This window comes from Arvicanthis niloticus, chromosome 7, assembly GCF_011762505.2.
Source record: "Arvicanthis niloticus isolate mArvNil1 chromosome 7, mArvNil1.pat.X, whole genome shotgun sequence".
Taxonomy (NCBI): Eukaryota; Metazoa; Chordata; class Mammalia; order Rodentia; family Muridae; genus Arvicanthis; species Arvicanthis niloticus.
In genome coordinates this window covers 40,877,830-40,897,727 of record NC_047664.1, presented here as the reverse complement: position 1 = coordinate 40,897,727, position 19,898 = coordinate 40,877,830, and the positions used below count along the sequence as shown (strand labels likewise).

The window sequence follows — 19,898 nt, the reverse complement described above, 5'->3', positions numbered from 1 at the left end:
TCCCATGGGCAGTGAATACCTCTTTGCCCATGACTCCAGCACAAGGCCTCAGCATGGGATATGCTCAGGAAGTCTGTGGAAGGGTTTTTTGCAAGATTGAATTCTCAGAGTAAAGGAGGTACCAAGGCCAAAAACCAGATTATCTGGGCCAAGTTCACAACCACATTTCCATCTCTGGGTGCTAGTTGGACGGCAGGCAAGGGTTTAGAGGAATGTGTGGGGGTGGTCAGCACAGCCCACTTCATTCCAGAACTGTCTGCCAGCAAATCTCACAGTATTCAACACTCAGGGCCATTGCAGATGTAGTCTGGTCAGAGCATCAGCCCAACAAGATGGAATCTGTGCTTCCAGTGTTCAGGCCTAAGAAACCTGAAGCCTCCAGCGTCTCCTACTTCCTCTCTTCAGCCCATGGCTGAGCTGCCTGAGGGTCAGTGCTGGGTAAGAAAGATCCCTGAACCCACAGTAACTCTCCTAGGCGATGACATGTTGCTCCCATGTCAAAGTGTCCACTGATCAGTTGCTGGTACATTAGCAGCTACTAGGATGGGTCTGCAGACATGGCTGGGGAGAGAGATGGCAACAGGAAGACTCTGGGGGCCTGGGGGGTCATGCCATGTCTCAGTCCCAAGTTGATAGGACAAACCCAAAGCTGGTACCTGGCTCCTGAGGTTGCTCTGCTTTGGGCCATCAGGCTCCCCGTGCCTCAGCTTCCTCATCTGCTCACAGGCAGCCACAACCATGTTCCAGCTCTGTTGGGTGCCTCTGAGGTTACCTTCAGTCTGTTGCACAGGGCCAGCACGGCAGGGGCGTGTGGGGTAGGGAGGCTCTGTTCTGTTTCTCAGAATACAGATGTCCTTCACATCAGGAGAGCCTGATGGACTTTTTGTGTTGGTGGTGTTACTTTGGCTTGGTTTTGTTTTTATTTCATGATGTTGCAAAAGCCAGAGGCACTCCGTAGAAACCACATTGCAAGCTTTGATCTTTTCCAGGCTGGCCATATGTAGAGCCTTTCTGACAACACTGGGCAGCAGAGAGGGGAAACACACAGGCCGCAGGGCTGGATGTTCTGAATCTACGTTCTCAACGCGTTATATAAAACAGTCAACGCTTCCTCACAGCATAGGCTATGTAGATGATTTTGCCATTGAACGTTAACAGGAGTCCGCTGTGCACATCTGAAGTAACCTGGCCTCTGCTTGCATATTCTGGGATGTTTGACAAGCTGGAATCTGTGTGAATTTTTTTACTTAGGGTTGGGTTTGTGGGAGCATAGTTCGTCATGAGCAGAAAAAGATCTGTTTGATGACCTGCCTGGCCCATTCTTCCTGTACCCCTTCATGCAGCTCACCTCACTAGCCAACACTCTTTTCCTTATTTTACACTCAGACTCTCTAACCACATTCCAGAATTTTCCTGAATGACACCATTGCCCTTAGTAAGTACCCTAGAGTGGGATTCTCTGTCCATAACTGATCCTGGGAGGGATGGTTAAGAAGTCAGGGTAATGGGAATCAAAATTCCCTCTTGTAGGTCTTATAGAACCTACAGGCCTCATGCAGCCTGTGGTCTGTGTGACTGTCAGGACTGACTCTGTTCCTATTGTCACATCACACTTCCTATCATCTGGAGCAGGACTAAATCTCAGAACAGGCTTCTCCATGTCTCCAACATGCATCACCTCTGTTCAGAGGCCATGTTCAAGTCTTGGTAGTAGGTCCCCATACCTCCCCTACTTGGCCTCAGTTTCCCTATAAACAAAGTGCTTGTTGGTGCTTGTCTCCAGAATGGAGAGGGGGCAACTGGAGGTGCCCTGAAGGCTGTCAGATGTAGACTCTTGATTATCATGGGGTATAAGGTATACACGGTCACAGGGACAGTGTCATGGCAGAGGGCAGTCCTCTGAGTGTCAGCAAGGTAGCCCTGGGCAGCACTGGCTTCTTTTGGATGCCACCTCTACACTCATCCTCTGTTTTCAGGATGGACGTGGGCATCTGTCCTAGACTCTCTCCACATACATAAACTCCATGTCCCACACAAACGCAGGCCCTGCCCTGGGACAGGACTTGCAGGTGGCCCCAGTGGGAGGGCCCGGGGATGCCTGCCTGGTGCACTTCTCATACCTGTGCATGCTTTCCAGGTTAGCAATGGGAGCTGAGTGTGCAAGCAGGGCCTCATGGTGGGCGGAGGGGGAGAATGTGGCCCACCAGTGAAATAATTATAGAATATGAAAATGGCGTAATGAAATCATTTTTAAAAGAGAATGTGTGCAAACACTCAGCAATTAAGCAGTCGATTCGCAAATAGCAATTTTCTGACTGTGCTCGCCTTCCGTGAGTCTACTAGCCCGGTTTTAGACTCTAGGTTTTTAATTTTTTAATTTAAATGAGTGAAAATTAGAATGATCTCACCCAGCTCTGCAGGGAAAATAGTTGGACAGTTTGGATCCCGAATGCAAGGAAGTCACCTAAGGGTGTGCTCTGTTGTGGGGTGGGAGATGCCTCTTGAGTGCTACTGTCCCCTCTCTGTTCCCTCCTTCCCATCCTTCCTTAGTGTCAAGGCTGGTGCATGGACACAAACTCAGTTTTGCATGGGAAGCTTGCCCAGAGAGGGAAACCTGCTAGCCTAAGGTCACACAGCTTTCAGGTCTGGCACCCAGAGCAAGCATTGGTTGTCAGCTGGGTGCTTGACTGGTAGACCTTTAGACAATCTTGGTTAGCTTGTTGTGACTGTATCTGGCAGCCTTTTGCAAGGAGATAGTCTTCGGCCCAGTGCTGGCTACAGGGTTCCACCATTGACCTGCCCAGACTGCATGCCAGGCACTGAGGCAGGCTGTCTGCTAATTCCCAGGCTTATCTGAGGCGGTAAATGCCACTCCATTTCCTTGCCTGCATTCAGGGTCCCCTAAGAGACTGTTCCAGCAAATAGATAAGGTGAGCTCCAAATGGACAGACTGTGGCATGCCTCCCCTCAACCCTCCTCCCCCCTCCCCCTGCATCTGTCCAGCTCACCCTGGCCTGGGGCAGAGCTGAGTCCAGTGCTACTCCTGCTAAGGCCTTTGCACTGTGTCCCTGCTGGGATGGCAGCTGAAACATTCTCTATCACCACTGACCCCTGGCTGCTTCCAGCACACCTGAGCCAGCATGGGGAAAGGGTTGGAGGAGCTCCAGTCACTTGGGCCCTGCACTGTCTCCAAGTGTTCCTCAGCTGTTGTCCTCTTAGAGCCAACATTACCCCATGACTGCATCCCTGGGCCCTTCAGTGGTCCCAGCAAGGGGCTCCCTGTTCCTTGGGTCCTGGGCTTTTCTGTGCTTTGTGCATTTTCCTCCAGCATGAAGAGCTGCTTGGGGGTGGGTAAAACCACAGGCCTGCTGGGTATTTCATTGCTAGCTATTGCCTGTTCCTGAATCATCAACGAAAAGTGGGTGTAGACAAGAGTCAGGTACCATGAGCATCTAATTGGGAATCACCTGGGTTAACAGGCATGCTTGGTAACTACAGCTGCCTGTGTGAGTTGAACAGACACATTCCAAACCCCACAATATAGCCTTACCACCATGGGGTCTTTATGCAGCTCTGGACTTAGGGTCCAAATCTCCTGTGAAGACCAAGGTAGGTACTAGAGTGATACAGCCACAAGCCAAGGAGACCTGGAGCCACCAGACACTGGGGGTGGAGCAGGGCATTTCTTCCTGGAGGCTCTGAGCCCTGGACTTGGATCTGGGGCTGGGAAAGTTTGATCACTGATGTTGAAGCCCCCAGTCTGAGGTGGTTCTGAGGCATCAAGGACAACCTAACTCATCCTCCCACACACCCTGTCCATCCTCAGTCTTTTTCCTACCCATTTTCCCCTACTTCCCAGAGATGCAATGGCCTGGGTTGCTTGACTCCTGCAGTTTGTATAGCTTTGAAAATACAGGGTTAGAGTTAGAATCAGGAGTTCAAGGCCACTCTCTTTCTGGGCTACACAGACTCTGCAAGACACCAGGTAAGGCTGCTGTGTTACCTTGTTGGGGAAATGTGGCAATCCTTATACACTTCCAGTCTCATCTTCTCCACCTCCTGACACTGTGGACCGACTGACACGTGGCTCAGACCACTCCACTGTTCCTGAGTATCACAATCTCTCACAGAGTGAGGGCCAGACCAGCTTTTTCTGGGATGAGGCCTCCTGCTCTGCAGAGGGGCAGGGTCCACCATCTCTCAGGCAACCTCTGTCCTAGCCACCTGTCCCTAGCAGGAACCAGAGTGTTCCAAAGAACAGGTGCTCATGTTTTGTCTTCTTCTGAGACACCCCACCCAAGTCATTCTCATTGGTCCCTTGAGCTCCTTGGAGTAAATCTCCATTGTATGCCTGTCACCACTGTTGGGTATCTGTTTGCTTGAGAAGCAGGTGCCCATGGGGATGATGATAGGTAGGTGGGCATGCATACAACTACTGACTGGGAAGGCACAGCCAGGCCCAGATCCCTCATAACTTCTTTATGAGGACCCATTCAACCAATGTCTTTGCTAGGGATCCAGGGCTAGGACCAGATGACAGTTACTGAAAGGTGCAGGGTACCTGCAGGGTAAGGACATCGGTCACAGGTTTTGCAATGATGGGGACCTTAGAGGCTACTGACTCTAGTCCTCAGTGTCTCAGAGGAGAGTGATTTTGATTCTCTAGTTGGCAGCCCAGAGCCCCGGCAGCTCAAAGCAGTGGACACCAAACCCAGGGTGGGATTCCTCCCCAGGAACAATGGTAAGATCAGTGCTGCCTACAGCTGGAGGTCTGGTGGGTAGCAGGCTGAGCCTTGAGGGTGTTTAGGGCAATGAGGGGACTCCATTTTGCCTGATGCCACAGTGGCAGATGCCTCTCATATTAAGTCTCTTGGGTCAGTGGGCCCTCATCAGAACTATGGGCTTTGTGACGATGGTGTTTGTTGACTCATCCTTGGGACAAATGTATCCTTTGAGGGAGGGAGGGTAGTGGCAGAGAGAAGCTGTGTATATAGCCAGGAGTGTGGGTACTCCGAGCTTACCTCACCGTTTTGTAGTTATCTGGAAACTGCAATAAAATGAAGTCTATTAACTAAAACTAGGAGCAGGTGAAATTAATTTTAGTAATGATTTTAATTAACTCAGTATATCCAGAATATTAGTATGTCAATATGTAATCTACATAAAACTGACAATGAGGTATTTTACATTCTTTCTGGGCCCCGAGCCTTTGAAATCAGTGTTTTACAGTTTTTCTGCTTTGGGCCAGATGGGCCACACATTCCAAGTGCTGTGGACTCAAGCTGCCGTGGCTGTGGCACTGTAAAGCAGGTCCAGCCCTCTCTACCCCTCCCCTGTGCCGCTCTTGTTTGCCCAGACCTGATTGTCCCCTGGCACTCCAGCCCATCAGCCGCCATGTACTGAACCCATCATGTGCCTATGTGTCCTGCAGACCAGGTACAAGTGTCCACTTTGTGACAGCGCAGTGCTGTCATTTGTGCTGTTACCTCCTAACCCTGGAACCTGCACAGGTGCTTCCTCTCTCGGAGGAAGGGACTTGGTATGTGGGATTGAGCACTGCTGAAGGTGATGCTTTGGGGTTGTCTTTTGAGCCCTGGTAATCACTGGGACCAGGAGAGGAGGAATTTTGATCAGAAGCAGTTAATGGCATGATACACACAGAACCTGGGGAATGGGCTTCAGAACCAGAGGCAGGCCACAAGCCTAGTAGATCAGTGGTTCTCAACTGTCCTAATGCTGCCATCCTTGTTGTGGTGACCTAGCACTAAAGGTATTTTGTTGCTATTTCATACCTGAAATTTTACCACTGTTATGAATCATAATGTAAACATCTGTGTTTTCCAGTGGTCTTAGGTGACCCCTGTGAAAGGGTCGTTCAGCCCCCAGAGGAGTCATGACCCACAGGCTGAGAACCACTGTTCTGGAGGGTGAAGCAAGCAAGGACATAGGCTGTTTTTCAGCTTCCAGAAGAGATCAACACCTATGTTTTAGTTCCTAGAATTCCCATTTCTGGTGTCTCTGAGCTTTCTGAGCTCACCAGGTTTTAAGCATTGTGATGTGAGAGTTTGTTACATCAGCCTCAGGGCCCTCACATTGTGCCCCTCCCCCACTCTAAGTCTTTACCCCTGCCCAGGAGCACCTCAAGGCATGGGGGGGCGGGCAGGGAGGGACTGGATGGATTGTGGTGACTGGGAGAGTCAGCAGGTCAGACTGGTAAGGTAAGGTGCAAGGCAGCTGGGTTCTGAGGGGCAGCTAGGCACTGTGGGTATCCTTGTTAATGTCCCACAGGGTCCCGTGGACCTTCATCTGCAATGCTGCCCTCTTATCCCCCTACCACCTCTTTATTATTCTGTCTTACCTACTCCCTTCTTTATCTCTGTGTCTCAGGCTGTCTCTCTGTGTTTCTGCCCTGTCTGTCTGTCCCTCCCCAGTCTATGTCTCAGTGTCTCCGCTTTCTCAGTCTGTTTCTGTCTCTTCCCTATAGTCTTCTGTCTGTCTGCCTGCCTGTCTGCCTGTCTGCCTGTCTGCCTGTCTGCCTGTCTGCCTGTCTGCCTGTCTGCCTGTCTGCCTGTCTGCCTGTCTGCCTGCCTGTCTGTCAGTCAGTATCTCTCTCCCCTGTATATGTGTCTCTGACTTTGCGTCTTTGCTCCCCCTCCTCTCTCTTTGGAACGCCCCATCTGTGTCCTGTGGCAACTGCATGTTGTTCACGAACTGAAAATGAGCCCTCTACTGTTCTTGAAGTTCTAGCCCAGAAAAAAGGTGGCATCTTGGGGGCTAGTTACTTTGGTGGAGCTGTTGGAGAATCTATTTCCATTCTCTTCAGCTCCTGGGGCTGAAGCCCTTTCTAGAAGTGGCCTCTGTCTTCGAGCGACCCCTCCAGTGTGGCCTTCCCTTATCCTGATGACATCTGTGAGAATTTCATTAATGTTCACTAATTTCACTAATGTTCTTGGCTGATGTGTTTTTAAAGATACTGGTCAACCATGGGCAGGTACCTTTCCCTAGAAGTCTATCCCTTCTTGCTTTGGGTCCCTGTGCATATCTCTTTGTCCCTGAACGTCTGTGACCCAGAGATCCCACTACCTCTGGCTCCCCTGGTGCCCGCATTGCTGCTACTCCTCTGGTGTGATAGCATTTTGTTACCTTCCTGAGCAGCTGCCTGTCTCCCTCCCTTGACAGGTGTCCTAGACCACAAGGACACTCCCTGGGTGCTGCTCCCTGTGGCTATCCCACACCCATGGGTGCCGCTGAGTTCTTAGCTATGGGCAGCTCCTGTAGTGAAGAGGATGGGGAAGAAGCTGGAGCAGATAAACTGGGGCTGAGGCAGAGAGGGGGAGGAGGGAAGGGGTAGGCTGTGAGGGGCTGCGGAACAGGATCAGGTCTTGGGATCAGGATCAGGAAAGGGCAGCCAGAGATCCATCTGCATTAGGCTATGGGCACTGAGCTTATAAACAGCCATTGTTTCTACAGGGCTCTGGGGCGCGTGGATCGATTTCTGCTAATGGGGCCTCTCACTTCCCCCTTACCAATGAAAATCAATTCTCTACGGTTTGGAAAGCAAATATGCCCTGATTAGACAGCAAGATCATGGTGTCATCTTTGTTCTCTTGCTCCAGTCTTCCCAGGGATGCTTGAATTAGCCAGACCCCAGATGGTCCCCAGGGAATGTACCCCTGCGGGGGCAATCCTGAAAGTCCAAGGATGGGGAGGGGGCTGTCTCTTGTCTTGGCCTGAGGGACCTTTTGACCCTGATGTTTATAAAGGGCCTTGGTGTGGCCACCAAGCCCAGTGATAATAAATTCAGCCATCTTCCTGGAACTGTTTCACCTCAAGATCCAGGGAGGAGCTAACTCTGTAGAACAGTGAGCACAGACTGAGAAAGGGGATCAGAAGACCCTATGGGGTGGAGTGTTTACACTAAGGTGTCATGGCCTCATTTCAGGCCCAGAGCAAGAAGCCTTGGCCTCCTCCAGCCTCTCTGTAGGCCCAGAGAAGGGAAGATGCTGCTGAGGGCCACACAGCAAGTACGGGTGGCAGGCAGTACATTGGTGTTCTCTTTCTGTGTGAGGATGTCAGAACCCCTGGAACTGAAATTACAGATAATTATGAACGGCCTTGTGAGTGCTGGGAATTAAACCTGGGTCCTTTGGAAGTGCAGCCAATGCTCTTAACCACTGAGCCGTCTCTCCAGCCCCTATCTGTATTGTGTTTTACTTGTGTTGTAGGTCTGCATCTGCATATGGGTATGTGCCTGTGAGTACAGATGCCCAAAGAGGACACAGGCTTTGGATCCCCTGGAGCTAGAGTTACATATGGGAGCTGGAAACCAAACTCGGGTCCTCGGGAAGATCAGCAAGTGCTCTTAACTGCTGACCCATCTCTCCAACCCAAGTTCCCATGTGTTTTAATGAGCCATCATGGGAAGCCATTGTGACTTACACATCAACGTAGAGGCAGTTTCATGGTTTGATGTGCCAATGGATCATAGCACAGACCTTAGAGTGTTTCTCCTTCTTGGTTTTGGTGGCCTGAGGGCTTCAGAGCTCAGAGAGCTATTATTGGTACTTTCTGTCTGCTCACTTTAATAATGAAGGAAAAAGCCAGGAGGGACCTAATGGAGGCCGTGTAGAGTTACTGGCCTGTTCTACCTTAGTGAGCTCACAGGATCAGCTCCTGGTGGCAGGGATCCTGGGGTCTGAGTCTCAGCAGGCACAAAGCTTTCCTCTGTTTTCCCTTGGTCTTGTACTCAAGGTAGGGGTCAGCTGGGGCCTGGATGCTCCTGGAGGAACTGAACAGTCAGAGAAAGCAATGGATGAGCAGAACAGAGAAGAGGCACCTCAGCTCAGTCAGTGGCCATGCGGAACCCTCTATGACTTGACATCAGATGGGGCAGCATTTGAACCCTAAGTCTGCTGCTTGTCAGCTGAGTGGTCACTATCTCCTAGATACCCACTGCTCATCTGTGAGATGGACAAAACAGCATAGATCTTCAGGGGTTTATGAAGCATTGTAGAGATAGAAGGATCAATAAACTCTGGCTTCTTAGATGGGTTGGTGCTATACACCTTTAATCCCAGCATTTGTAAGGCAAAGGCAGGCTGATCTCAAAGGTGAAGGTCAGCCTGGTCTACAGAGTGAGTTCCAGGACATCCAGGCTATACAGAGAATCTCTGTCTCCAACAAACAAACAACAAACAAGCAGTTCTGACTTGTAGTCTTCCCTCCAAACTTGGACCGTAAACCTTAGCAAACCTGCTGTCCGCAAGGAAACCTGGGTTCCTACCTGCACTTGGGTCAGGAACATGCTCTCTCTGGAAGGAGGGAGAGGACAGCACTGTACCCAGTTGTCTACCAGCACTGGCACACCATAGTGCTGCAAAGCCTACCCCTAGAGGGCATGTGCTGATAGTTGTCTCTCTGTTCCCATAGGTCCTCAGATTTTGGGACAACCTACACCAAGCTTAATCTCCAGCCTGGTGTCACCACTGTCATCGACAACTTCTATATCTGCCCAGCTAACAAAAGAAAGGTATGTATAATGTGCCAGGCCAGGGTGGCCAGCCCTTGGGATCTTGCTCACCGTGGCTACCTGTATCACTGATCTGACCCTGCTTTGGGATAGTGGTCTGGTGTAAGGTATTGCCCCTCAGCTCTTGTTGCTCTGGTTAATTTTGATGAGTATATTTGAAACTATCAGTTGAGTCCTTGGAGGAGACCCTGCTTGCTTATCTAGGGCATATCCATCTTCTGTCCCCGAGGCAACATCCAGCTGGCAGGCAGGGAGGAGAGTCAACAAGCTGGTGGCTGAATCAGTTCCATCCGGCTCAGAGTCCTGAAGGCAGGAGACCCCAGCATGAAGTCAGGAGAATAACCTGCTTGTTGCACTCAGTCTAGAGAAGCAGTCCCAAGGTCACAGGACGGGACTCAGACAGAGCAGAATTCAAATCCTGTTTTACTTCTCTGTGCCTTGGTTTCCCAGTAAGAAAATGGGATGTAGCACACATCTTACAGAGACTTTAGTGAGCCCTGCACAGTGCTCCTGACAAGACCAGCACCTGGGCCCTAGAGGTACTTAGGTAGTGGCAAAAGAGAAATCCTAGCAGCTTGTTACAGGACACAGGCCCAGCTGCTCACAGCTTGAAGGCCGGTGCTCACAGATGAGATGGCACAGAAATGGAGTTTATTGAAGACCGTGCCTTGAGGAGACAGGATGCTCTCAGATTTCCATGTTAGGGGATTCTCATAGGTGAGCCAGCTTTTATAAGGAGGGGAGGAGAGGCATGGTGCACTGGGCATGAAGAATGTATGCTGGGTGATGCCTTCACCATCGCATCCCTGTCATGTTGTCCCTACATATACACACATACACACACACACATACATATACACCCATATCATACATACCTAACACACACACAACACATACACAACAACCACACCACACACACCTAACACACACAACACATACACAGTGTCACACCATACACACACCACACACCCAACATACACACATAACACACAACACACACACACCAGGCTTTGTCATTAACCCTGGCTCCCTGGGGCCAGTCACAAACATTCGTTTTCAGCAAGTTAAGCATAATGCTTGTGTGCTTTGTGTTAGCAGATGCACAGAATTATAGAATTAAGGAGTAAGGAAGCCATTACTCCTGTTGCGGCCTGCAGGTCACCAGATATTTCAGGTTCTAAAACCTAAAGAAATGTCGTTTAGAAGGTAACCTGTTAATCATGTAGGTGTGCCTTTGCTTTTGTTTGGTTGGTTATGGGCAAAGGAGAGGAAACAACATTTCTGCCAAGAGCCAACCCCAGAGGTGCAGCCCTGGTAGAGCCTGAGACAGCCCACAGAGGGTGTGGGAACACTGGATGGTATTCCTGCTGAGGGCACCATGCACTCTGGAAGCTGTAGTACTAGCCAAGGTCTGAGCAGGTCCCACTGCAGGTCAGCCAGGTGGGGGGACAGGCATCTACAGAGCACTTGCTGAGCTGCAGTCTAACTCAGCTGCTTGCTTTTCTTAGGGTTGTTGTTGTTGTTATTATTATTATTATTATTATTATTATTATTATTATTATTATTATTTTATCTGTACGAGTTTTTGCCTGTGTGAATGTATGTGTACCATGTGTATACCCGGTGCCCACTGAGGCCGGAAAAGGATGTCAGATCCCTTGGAACTGGAGTTGCAGGTGGTTAGGAGCCACCACATGAGAGCTTAGAACTGAACTCAGGTCTTCTGCAAGGGCAGCCAGTGTTCTTAACTCCAGCCCCCTCCATGGCTTGTCAATGGGATCCCCTCTTGACTGCTAAAAGCAGGTCAACAGGTTTTATATTCTCCTTTCCCTGACTTCTGCTACTGTGAAAGCTTCCTCCTGGGCAGAATGGGAAGAGAGGCAGGAGGGCTTCTGCAGAGGACAGGCACCCGGCCTTGGGGCTTTGGCAGGTAGGGAGGAGGAAGGTGGTTTGGCTTTAGCTGTTCCTGCCTCTCCCTAGACCCCTCCCTGATGCCTTACACAGGCAACCTTGCTCCACCTACAACTGTCCAGGCATGAGGCATTGCCATCCGTTTTCCAGGGCAGAAAACTGAAGGGAAAAGTGAGAGTTCCCCCATCACACATCTCATAGGAGACCTGCGTCTGGAACTAGCTTCTCCTCAGTCTAAGCTAAGGAGGCAGAACATTGTCCATGCTCAGAGCAGCTAGGAGGCTTCTACTTACCAGAAACCCTGAGTGCATGGGAGGAGCAGGGCAGACCCTTTGCCTCCCTGCCTGCTGTGGGTCCTTCCTGCTGCAGTCGTGACGGTGTGTATGGCAGAAGCGACTGGGGTACTACTGCTTTGACCCCTCTGAGCCTTGGTGGCAGCCCAGGATATGGGCTCAGTAGAGAGTTCTGGAAAGGACCTTCGATGCAAACTTGTTCTCATTCAGGATACTGGCTTCCCCTGCAGATCCCTGGGATAGGAGATGAGACAGTGAAGCATTTGCAGTTTCAAAATGGGACAAATTCAGCCCTGCTAGGGAGAGGAGGCTTGAATACTTCCAGCTCCCTGTGCTCCCTGTGTCCATGCAAATCCAGCCCAGTCCTGCTCAGCTCACCCACATTTGCCAGAGGCAGGAAAATGGCAGATCTTTACCATATTCCAGGCCCAGACAGCTGGCTGTCTGCTTGTGCTATCGGGAAAAGCTTGTTTCCACTCTGGGCCTCGTTTCTCCTATGTGTAAATAAGGAGTGTAAACTGGAAACTGCACAAAGCCCCACTTAGTTCTGTCATCCCGGCCTCTGCTGGCCTTCTCCCAGAAACCCCATGGGCAGGACACTCCCTGGGGAAGCCATGCCAACTTTGCTTTGTATCTACCTCAGCCATCTATGTCCTTTGCAGGAGGCAGCTGGGTCTTCATGTTTCTCCCAGACAGGCTCCAGGTATCCACTCATGGATCCAGGCAAAGATCTGACTGTACAACTGGTACTGGGACAGAAGGCTTTTCCCAAGCCAGATACAGGCTGAGGACCTACTGTGACCCCATCCTTTGCTGGGTCTAGAAAGCCACATGGAGAACTGTACCCTTCTAGAACCTTTAAAAGTCCAATGGGGCCTGAGAACCTGGAGCCCATGCAGTATGTATGTGAGAGGATTAGAAAGAGAGGTGAAGGCGAATGTCACACCTGCCCCTTTCCCCCAGGTGACTGTGACATGGGATGGTACGGCCCTCTCCCGCAGGACACCTGTGTGAGCCGCTCCCTGTTGTTGGGTAATGGATAGCTTTGCTGGAAAGTGGGCATCCGGTTAGGAGACCATTTAGTAACAATTACAATCCAATCGGCTCTTTGTGACTTCTTAGGAGACAGCTTTGTGAGCTATCTTCAGAATGAGCTCGCTTTGATTTTTGTCTCGCCTACAGTATGTTCAGAGTGTGGCCCCAGGCATGGCGTTCTGCCACCTCAGACATAACTCTTGCCCGTGACTTGCTCCTTCAAGTCGCTGTGGTTCCCACACAGGCTTTAGATGACAAACTCATCTCTGAATGGGCCCCGAGAGTGACAGAACATGGAGGAGGTGGGAAGGTCTGGTCTGGAGGGGTTGCCTAGAGAGAAACTGCTTTTAAGTATTATGTTTTGTATTAAAAATGTATGTGGATTGTCATCTTATACAAAGTGTCTGTGTTGAATTGAATGCTAAAATCTCCCATACGCACTGTCACCAAGAAAACGCCTGTTGAATGGATGGTATGGGAGAATGCTGATTTCCAGGCTCTCTGCCCACCACTGAGACCCTCCCTGGGCTCATCAGTCTTTCTCCAAACATTCCCCTCGCTCCCCCAAGGCTTGTGAGAAGCCACCTGCCAGCCTTACAAGGTTAAGGACACAGGGATCAAACTATATCCCTGCATCTGGGAAGCTACCTTTATTGCCAAGAGCCAGTACCTGTATTTTGCGACAGGAAGGTACGTGTCCATAGGACTCCATCATCAAGCAGGCTGCTGTGTGGAACCTTGCATACATATGTTCTGGCAGACCACCTCCCCCCCCCACCAAGGCAAGCATAAAGCAGCATATAGAGCTGCTGTCTTATGATTTACATAGGAAAGGGAGAGGCTGGGGGGGGGGCTAAAAAATCTTCCAAGAGTCCACACAAGTGAGCTAAGACTGCCCCAGGTGCCTCATCAAACTTTATCCCCATAGGACCCAGACAGCAGGAGACCTGTGCCAAGATTCAGACCTAGAGCTGCAGGTGAGCCACTGATGACTACTGTGGGTCCCAGGTCTTTGGATCTCCTGGGTCTGTGTCACAAGGGAGCCTCCAGCTCCTAATCATCAGCTGGGCCACTGCCCTCAGCCCCTGCCTGTGGATTCCTCTGAAACCTTTTAAAGCTGTATCCTGCTTTTGGTGCTGACTCTTGCTGGACCACATGAGATGTGGGATGGTACTAGCCCCTGGATGCCTTTTCTGGGCTGGCTCTCTCTCCGCTGCTCTCTTCTTTGTCAGTCTGTCTTCTCCACCAGATCTTCCCCTAAGCTGTGAATCCACAGTGTTGAGCCCCTCCCCGGCCTTGCTCCACCTCAGGGTGAGCCTCCTCCCTGCTCAGGTCGAGGAGGCCCTCACGGAAATCCAGGTTCTCCTCTCCTCTCTTCTCCAGTGTAGACCAGAGCAGTGTGTCATCTAAGATCAGCTCAGGCTCCATGGCTCTGGCAATGCAGGCTCACTTCTGAGGTTGGAGAGAACACTTGGGACAGCCCGGCTCCTTCAGCTGCTCTGATCCAGTGAGAGCACAGCAGTCTGGTGGCTCCCTCTAGCAGTGTAAAGGGTTTGAAGAGCTCAGATCTGATCTTAGTCCAGACTTAACTCAGAGATTTCCCCACAGTCGGTTTGGCCTTTATCCTTCCCATACTGCAGTACATGCCTAGCTGTGTTGTCTGCTGCTTTGAGGTCTATCCTCCTAAGGGTCCTGGTTTCTACCCTGGACCTTACATCTGACCAAGAATGTGCCAGGAGGAAAGAAGGCCTGCGGGGTGGAGATAACAAGAGCTTTGCGAGGACTTGGACCCCAGGATTTGTGCTTCGTAGCCCTCAGTTTCTGCTTACTGGATGCTGCATTCAGATCACAAGACGATCTCCTCCTTGCATCTACTGTGTATCATACAGGATGACGTGTGGCTTCATAGTGCAGTGCCTGGTGCTGGCAGCTGAAATCCTCAGCACCATGCTCACTGACAGGAGCTAGTCACACCCTTACCCCAAGTCACAGGGTTGCTTTAAGAATCTGAGTCAGGCTGTGTAGCTCAGAAGAGATCAGGCCCCCTACTGTGCATTTTTTTTTTCAGGGTCTCACCTTGGCTAACACCAGGCGGAAACTTCAGCATTCTCTGTATCTCCCATCAGCTGGGCCACTCCCTGTGGACCAGAAATGATCTGAGATACACATTTAACTTTATTTTCATGTTTAGACTGGGCATTGACAGAGCTGGTGCATGGTACCTAGGTCCTTTCTTGCTGTAGAGGACAGTCCCTGACACAGCATATTGTATATAGCCAGGCAGCCAGAACTCATATTCAATATGCCTCACCATATCTCAGGAACATGAGGTGTGTGTGTGTGTGTATGTGTGTGTGTGTGTGTGTGTGTGTGTGTATACATGTGCATATGTGTGTATACATGTGTATATGTGTGTGTACACATGTGTATATGTGTGTATACATGTGCATATGTGTGTATACATGTGCATATGTGTGTATACGTGTGTGTGTGTGTGTGTGTGTGTGTGTGTGTGTGTGTGTGTGTTTTGAGAGGGAGTTTTGAGCAGCCCTCAAGTTGCGTGCTTCATTAACTGGAGAGAACTGGGCATAAGGACCATGTGGGCTAATATTTTCTAGGATAGGAGGTAGGCAGGCTTCCGTTTCTGCTAAGGTTGCATGGGTGCTAGGAGCACTGTCAGGCCTTAGTGTCACTGCACATCTGCAAATCAAGGTCATTCTCAATGATGCTGTCCATCAAAATGCCATAGGGGAGCAGATCCCTGCCTCCTGGGCTCCCTGGCCAGCCCATGCAGGACACCTCTCCATCACCCTTTCTGTTACTGTTCCTGAGCCATGTGTGGAGTCTCCATCATCTGCAGGGCTTCCCTGTGCTCTCATCTAGTGTCCTAGACTGGAGGAGTGGTAGGGTAGCAGGGCAAAGGAAGAAGGACAGGATGGCTTTTCTATGAGGCATCCTGGCATGGTGCCTGAGTGTGTAGATTATGGTGTGTTAACAGAATACGCTGCAACTATACACAACAGAAAAGTGTAGCCAGGAATATGAAAGTAGACATGTCCTTATGATCCCGGGGTCCTAACTTGAGTATCCTGAGACACCAGCAGTGAGGCAGGGTCCCTGGATAGCATACTTGGGGCTTCGTGTCTGTGGTGGATGTCAGCCCATGCCTGTTCCTGTGGTTGATGCCAATGCCCCTCCATGCTGAAGGAGCGGAATTGCCTTGGCAGGGATACAGCCTGGGAACTGCTACAAGGGCTTGAGACAGGAGAAGTAAGAAAAGAAATATAACAGACAGGCACGAGAGGTATAACCCAGAGGGCTTTGTGTATAGGGATGGCTTGTGAGAGTAAGTGAGGGGGAGGGGAGTGAGCTGTCATGACAACTCCCCTATGACAGGTGGAGGAGTCCCAGAGAAGAGTCTGCAGAGAAACCCCTAAACAAAGAGGATGTCTGACTTTTCTAAGTTTTTTTTTTTTGGGGGGGGGGGGGGAGTGGCTACTGGCAGGTTTCACAGTATGTGATTTAGTTGGAGCTAGCCTGTGTGACAGAAGAACATGCAGGAGCCAGGTACTGGGTAAGACCGTTAATTATTAGCTGTTAAAGCTTCTGTACTGCATGGCTCTTTAATTTTTGTCACACACACACACACACACACACACACACACACCCCGAGGGAGAGAAAGAGAGAGAGAGAGAGAGAGAGAGAGAGAGAGAAAGAGAGAGAGAGAGAGCTAGCTATAGGGGAGAGTGTGGTCTGATTTCTTTAGGATATGGGATTTGGCCTCATAGAGACACCAACATCTTAAAGAGGCAGGCCCATGGTCTGCCAGGGCTTGGTTATGATAGTCTCAGATGCAGACAAAACTGGACATCTTGGTCCTCAGAACAATGGTCAGTATTGCTATTGCTCAGATCAGCAGCTAGCAGACTGGGGCTCACAAAGCTCGGTAAGCTAATGAAGGTTGCCATCTGCTAATGAAGGTTGGAATCTGGGGCCTCTCCCATCCCTTTCACATGACAATGCTCTTCTCCTGCACTCCTCTTCCAGCCCAGGGTGGACAGAAGCAGGCACTGCTTCCACTCTAAGCCCACATCTCATCCCATAGGTCTAGAACTCCCCCGACAACAGGGAGGCTGAACCCTTCTCTATGGGAATGTGGTCAGCATCCCAGTGCCTTACCTTGTACAGAGAGATCAAGCTCAATTGGGGGTCAAGCTCAAAAACAGATGCTACCACAGACTCTGGAAGCTTCTCCATAGGAGAATGAAGAGATCGTGTGTTTGATGTGACTTTTATGAAAGCCCTTTGGTTAGAATGCAGAACTGGAGTGACAGGAAGAAGCATCTATCCATCCATCTGTCCATTCATCCATCCTTCTGGCTGTCTATCCACTCAGCCAGTGTCCATCCCATAACCAACTGTCCCGCCTCTGATCTCAGTGCATCTGACCTTTGTAGTAAGGGACATGATATAGAGGTCCCCTGTTCAGGTGATACATTCTCAAAAAGGAAGTACCAATCTCTGAAATGAGGTACCTTTGGGAAGCTTGTAGGCCCCAGAATGGGACTTGGAGAGTCCACCACCTAGGGTATCTGGCAGATGGAAAAGCTGTGTGTGTTCACTGCTGGGACTGTTTTCTGGGTGTGCTCCCCTGGAGTACCAGTTTGGGACAAGCCTTTGCTGCCTGTTTCCCCATTTGATCCTGAGTTCTGTCCAGCCTCTGCACCAAAGAGGAAACAAGGGGCTCCAGTGGGATCCCCTGCTGTAGAGAGCAGGACCAGCATGGATCTGAGCATCCCAACTCTCCAAACAAAACTGTGGCTACTGGATTGTCCCTGTTGGCTTCTGGCCTCTCTGGACTTGCTTCACAAGAAGGTACGAGCTTGCAGTCTTTTTCTTCTAGAATGGTAGGGGGCTGTTGAGAGAAGCCAGAGCACAGGGTTCCATCAGTCTTCCTGTGTTTCACACAGGGAACACTGACTCAATGGGGCCTGCCTATGTACTGAGTTTTTTGTTTCAGAAATAGAACAAACCCTTTGTGGCGCCAGTCTAATGCATAGGGAATTATTCCCTCTGAAAGCCATTAGGATATCATTGGAGAGGCAGAGAGAGGGAGAGAGGAGGAGAAGGAAAGAGGCCAAATGCCCATGCTTCTTATAGATACCTCTAGGGCCTTTCACCTCTGGAACTGATCCAAGGCAGATAAGAGTCAATTCCATCTTTTCTGAAGATGCATAGAATCTCATGCCCCAAAGTGAGGGTGACCCGAATGAAAATGGAGTACAAAAGGCCCTGGGTTTCAGGGTCACCACCGATGTGGCAGTATACCCTGTTCCTCTTTCTCAGGTACTCTAAGGCTGGGGGAACCTACTGTGTGGCAGGAGCTCAAGTCAGCAGATTGGCTCTTGTATGTCTTTCTCAGGGTTGCAGGGAGTAAGAGGAGGACACAGGAATGCCAGAGGCCCACCTACAGGTAAAGCAACGTCCTGAGCTGCTGACTAGGGCCACACTGGCAGGCTCATCAATGATTGGTGGCCACTCTAGGTTCTTGTACAGCAAGGATTGGGAGCTGAGTGGATTTCCATTCATGTGTCTCTGGAGCTTGAGCGTTTTTTTCTTCATAGCCTGTTATTCATGGCCTCAGACATTCAGTTGGTACCGTAAGCCTGGGATGCCTTGTTTGGAGTCTGGCCACTTTTACACCCCTGTATATACTGAAGGCCTTGTGACTCTGTCACTGGGGACAGATCTCTGCTAGTTGGAGCTGCTACTGAGTGCCACAGACACACTGAGTTAAACAGCAATGCCTGTTTCTTCCTGCCCCAGAGGCTACATGTCCGAGATCCCATGCTAGCAAGGGTAGGTTCTAGGAACAGTCCTCACAGGGTTGGAGATCCCGTCTTTTGTGTTTTCACTTAGGAAAAGAGATGTCCAGCTTTAGGCCTCTTCTGATAAGGAAGAGCCCTGGCCCCCTTTATGGTGGCTGCATTCCCATGGCCGAATGGCCTTGTGAAGTCTCACTCACCAGATGACATCATTTGGGGCCAGGGATCCAGAATGTAACAGGACTGGAGCACACTTTCAATGCACTGCAGCCTAAGTGTCTCTCTCTCTCTCTCTCTCTCTCTCTCTCTCTCTCTCCTCTCCCTCACCATCCCCTCATGACCATGGAGATAGGAGGTCACCATTTCAGTGGTGGCTCAAAATCTGCTCAGAACTTGGCTTTGCTCACCAGACTGATAGAAGGCAGAGCAGTCTTGTGTAGGGTGTTAGCCTCTCTTCTTGTTCTGCCATTTCTCCCAGGCCTACAAATCACTCTAGGTGCCCAAAGAGGGGACCTGATCCCTGGGTGCCTCCCTGATACTTAGGTGGATGGTCCTACTTCCTAGCCCTTCTTCATTTTAATCTGACGCATCTTTATAATGGGAGTCCCTGATGACTTGGCATCCAAGAAACAACACAACTCTGTCCTTTTGGGAAAAGACGGGGTGATGTGTTACTTCCCTTGTGATTAAAGGCAGCTGAGACCATGCCACACAGCCTAGAAGGGCCAGCAGGTTATCTTGTACAGCTATGGCCAGGGCATTTTCCCCACCTGGCCTCAGTGAAGATGAAGATTCCTGAAAGAGCCCAAGGAAGATCTCCATTTCCAGGGTGATCCCTATTCCCACAGCTCATCCTTACTCCCACGCTAATCCTCAACTTTCATGGGTGAGCTATAATCCTATGGCTGATTCTTTTTCACTGTACTGATCCTTGTTCCCATTGCCTATCCATCTGCTGATCCCTGTTCCCTCTGCTGATCCTCATCCCCGCTGATCCCTGATCCTGTGCTGATCCCTGATCCCTATACTGATCCCCATTCCCACACTGATCTCTGTTCCCTCTGCTGATCCTCATTTTCATGGCTGATACCTAATCCCATGATACTCCTGCTCAGCTTCTGTTAAACTGGAAACAGGAGTTGAGGACACATCATCTGATAAGCTGTGTTTGCTGCAGCCCCAATTTTATCCTTTCCCACATCTATAGAAAACAGTGGCAAATAATGTTTTTATCCCTTGTGCACTGAGGCCTCTTATGAAGCTTAAAGGATTTCTGCTTGGTAAAAAATAGCACAAATTTGCAA

The 19,898-nt window shown here is 50.2% G+C and overlaps 1 protein-coding gene across 6 annotated transcripts in view; it reads left to right on the top strand.

Annotated features, from left to right (window-relative positions):
- The window catches only part of Sorcs2 (sortilin related VPS10 domain containing receptor 2), a 450,334-nt gene that overhangs the window by 303,441 nt on the left and 126,995 nt on the right, over positions 1 to 19,898 (top strand). For all 6 annotated transcript variants that reach the window (XM_076938388.1, XM_076938387.1, XM_034508299.2 and 3 more), the window contains exon 3: positions 9,430 to 9,529. In XM_076938388.1, coding sequence (XP_076794503.1) covers positions 9,430 to 9,529 — 100 coding nt within the window. The remainder of the gene's footprint in view (positions 1 to 9,429; positions 9,530 to 19,898) is intronic.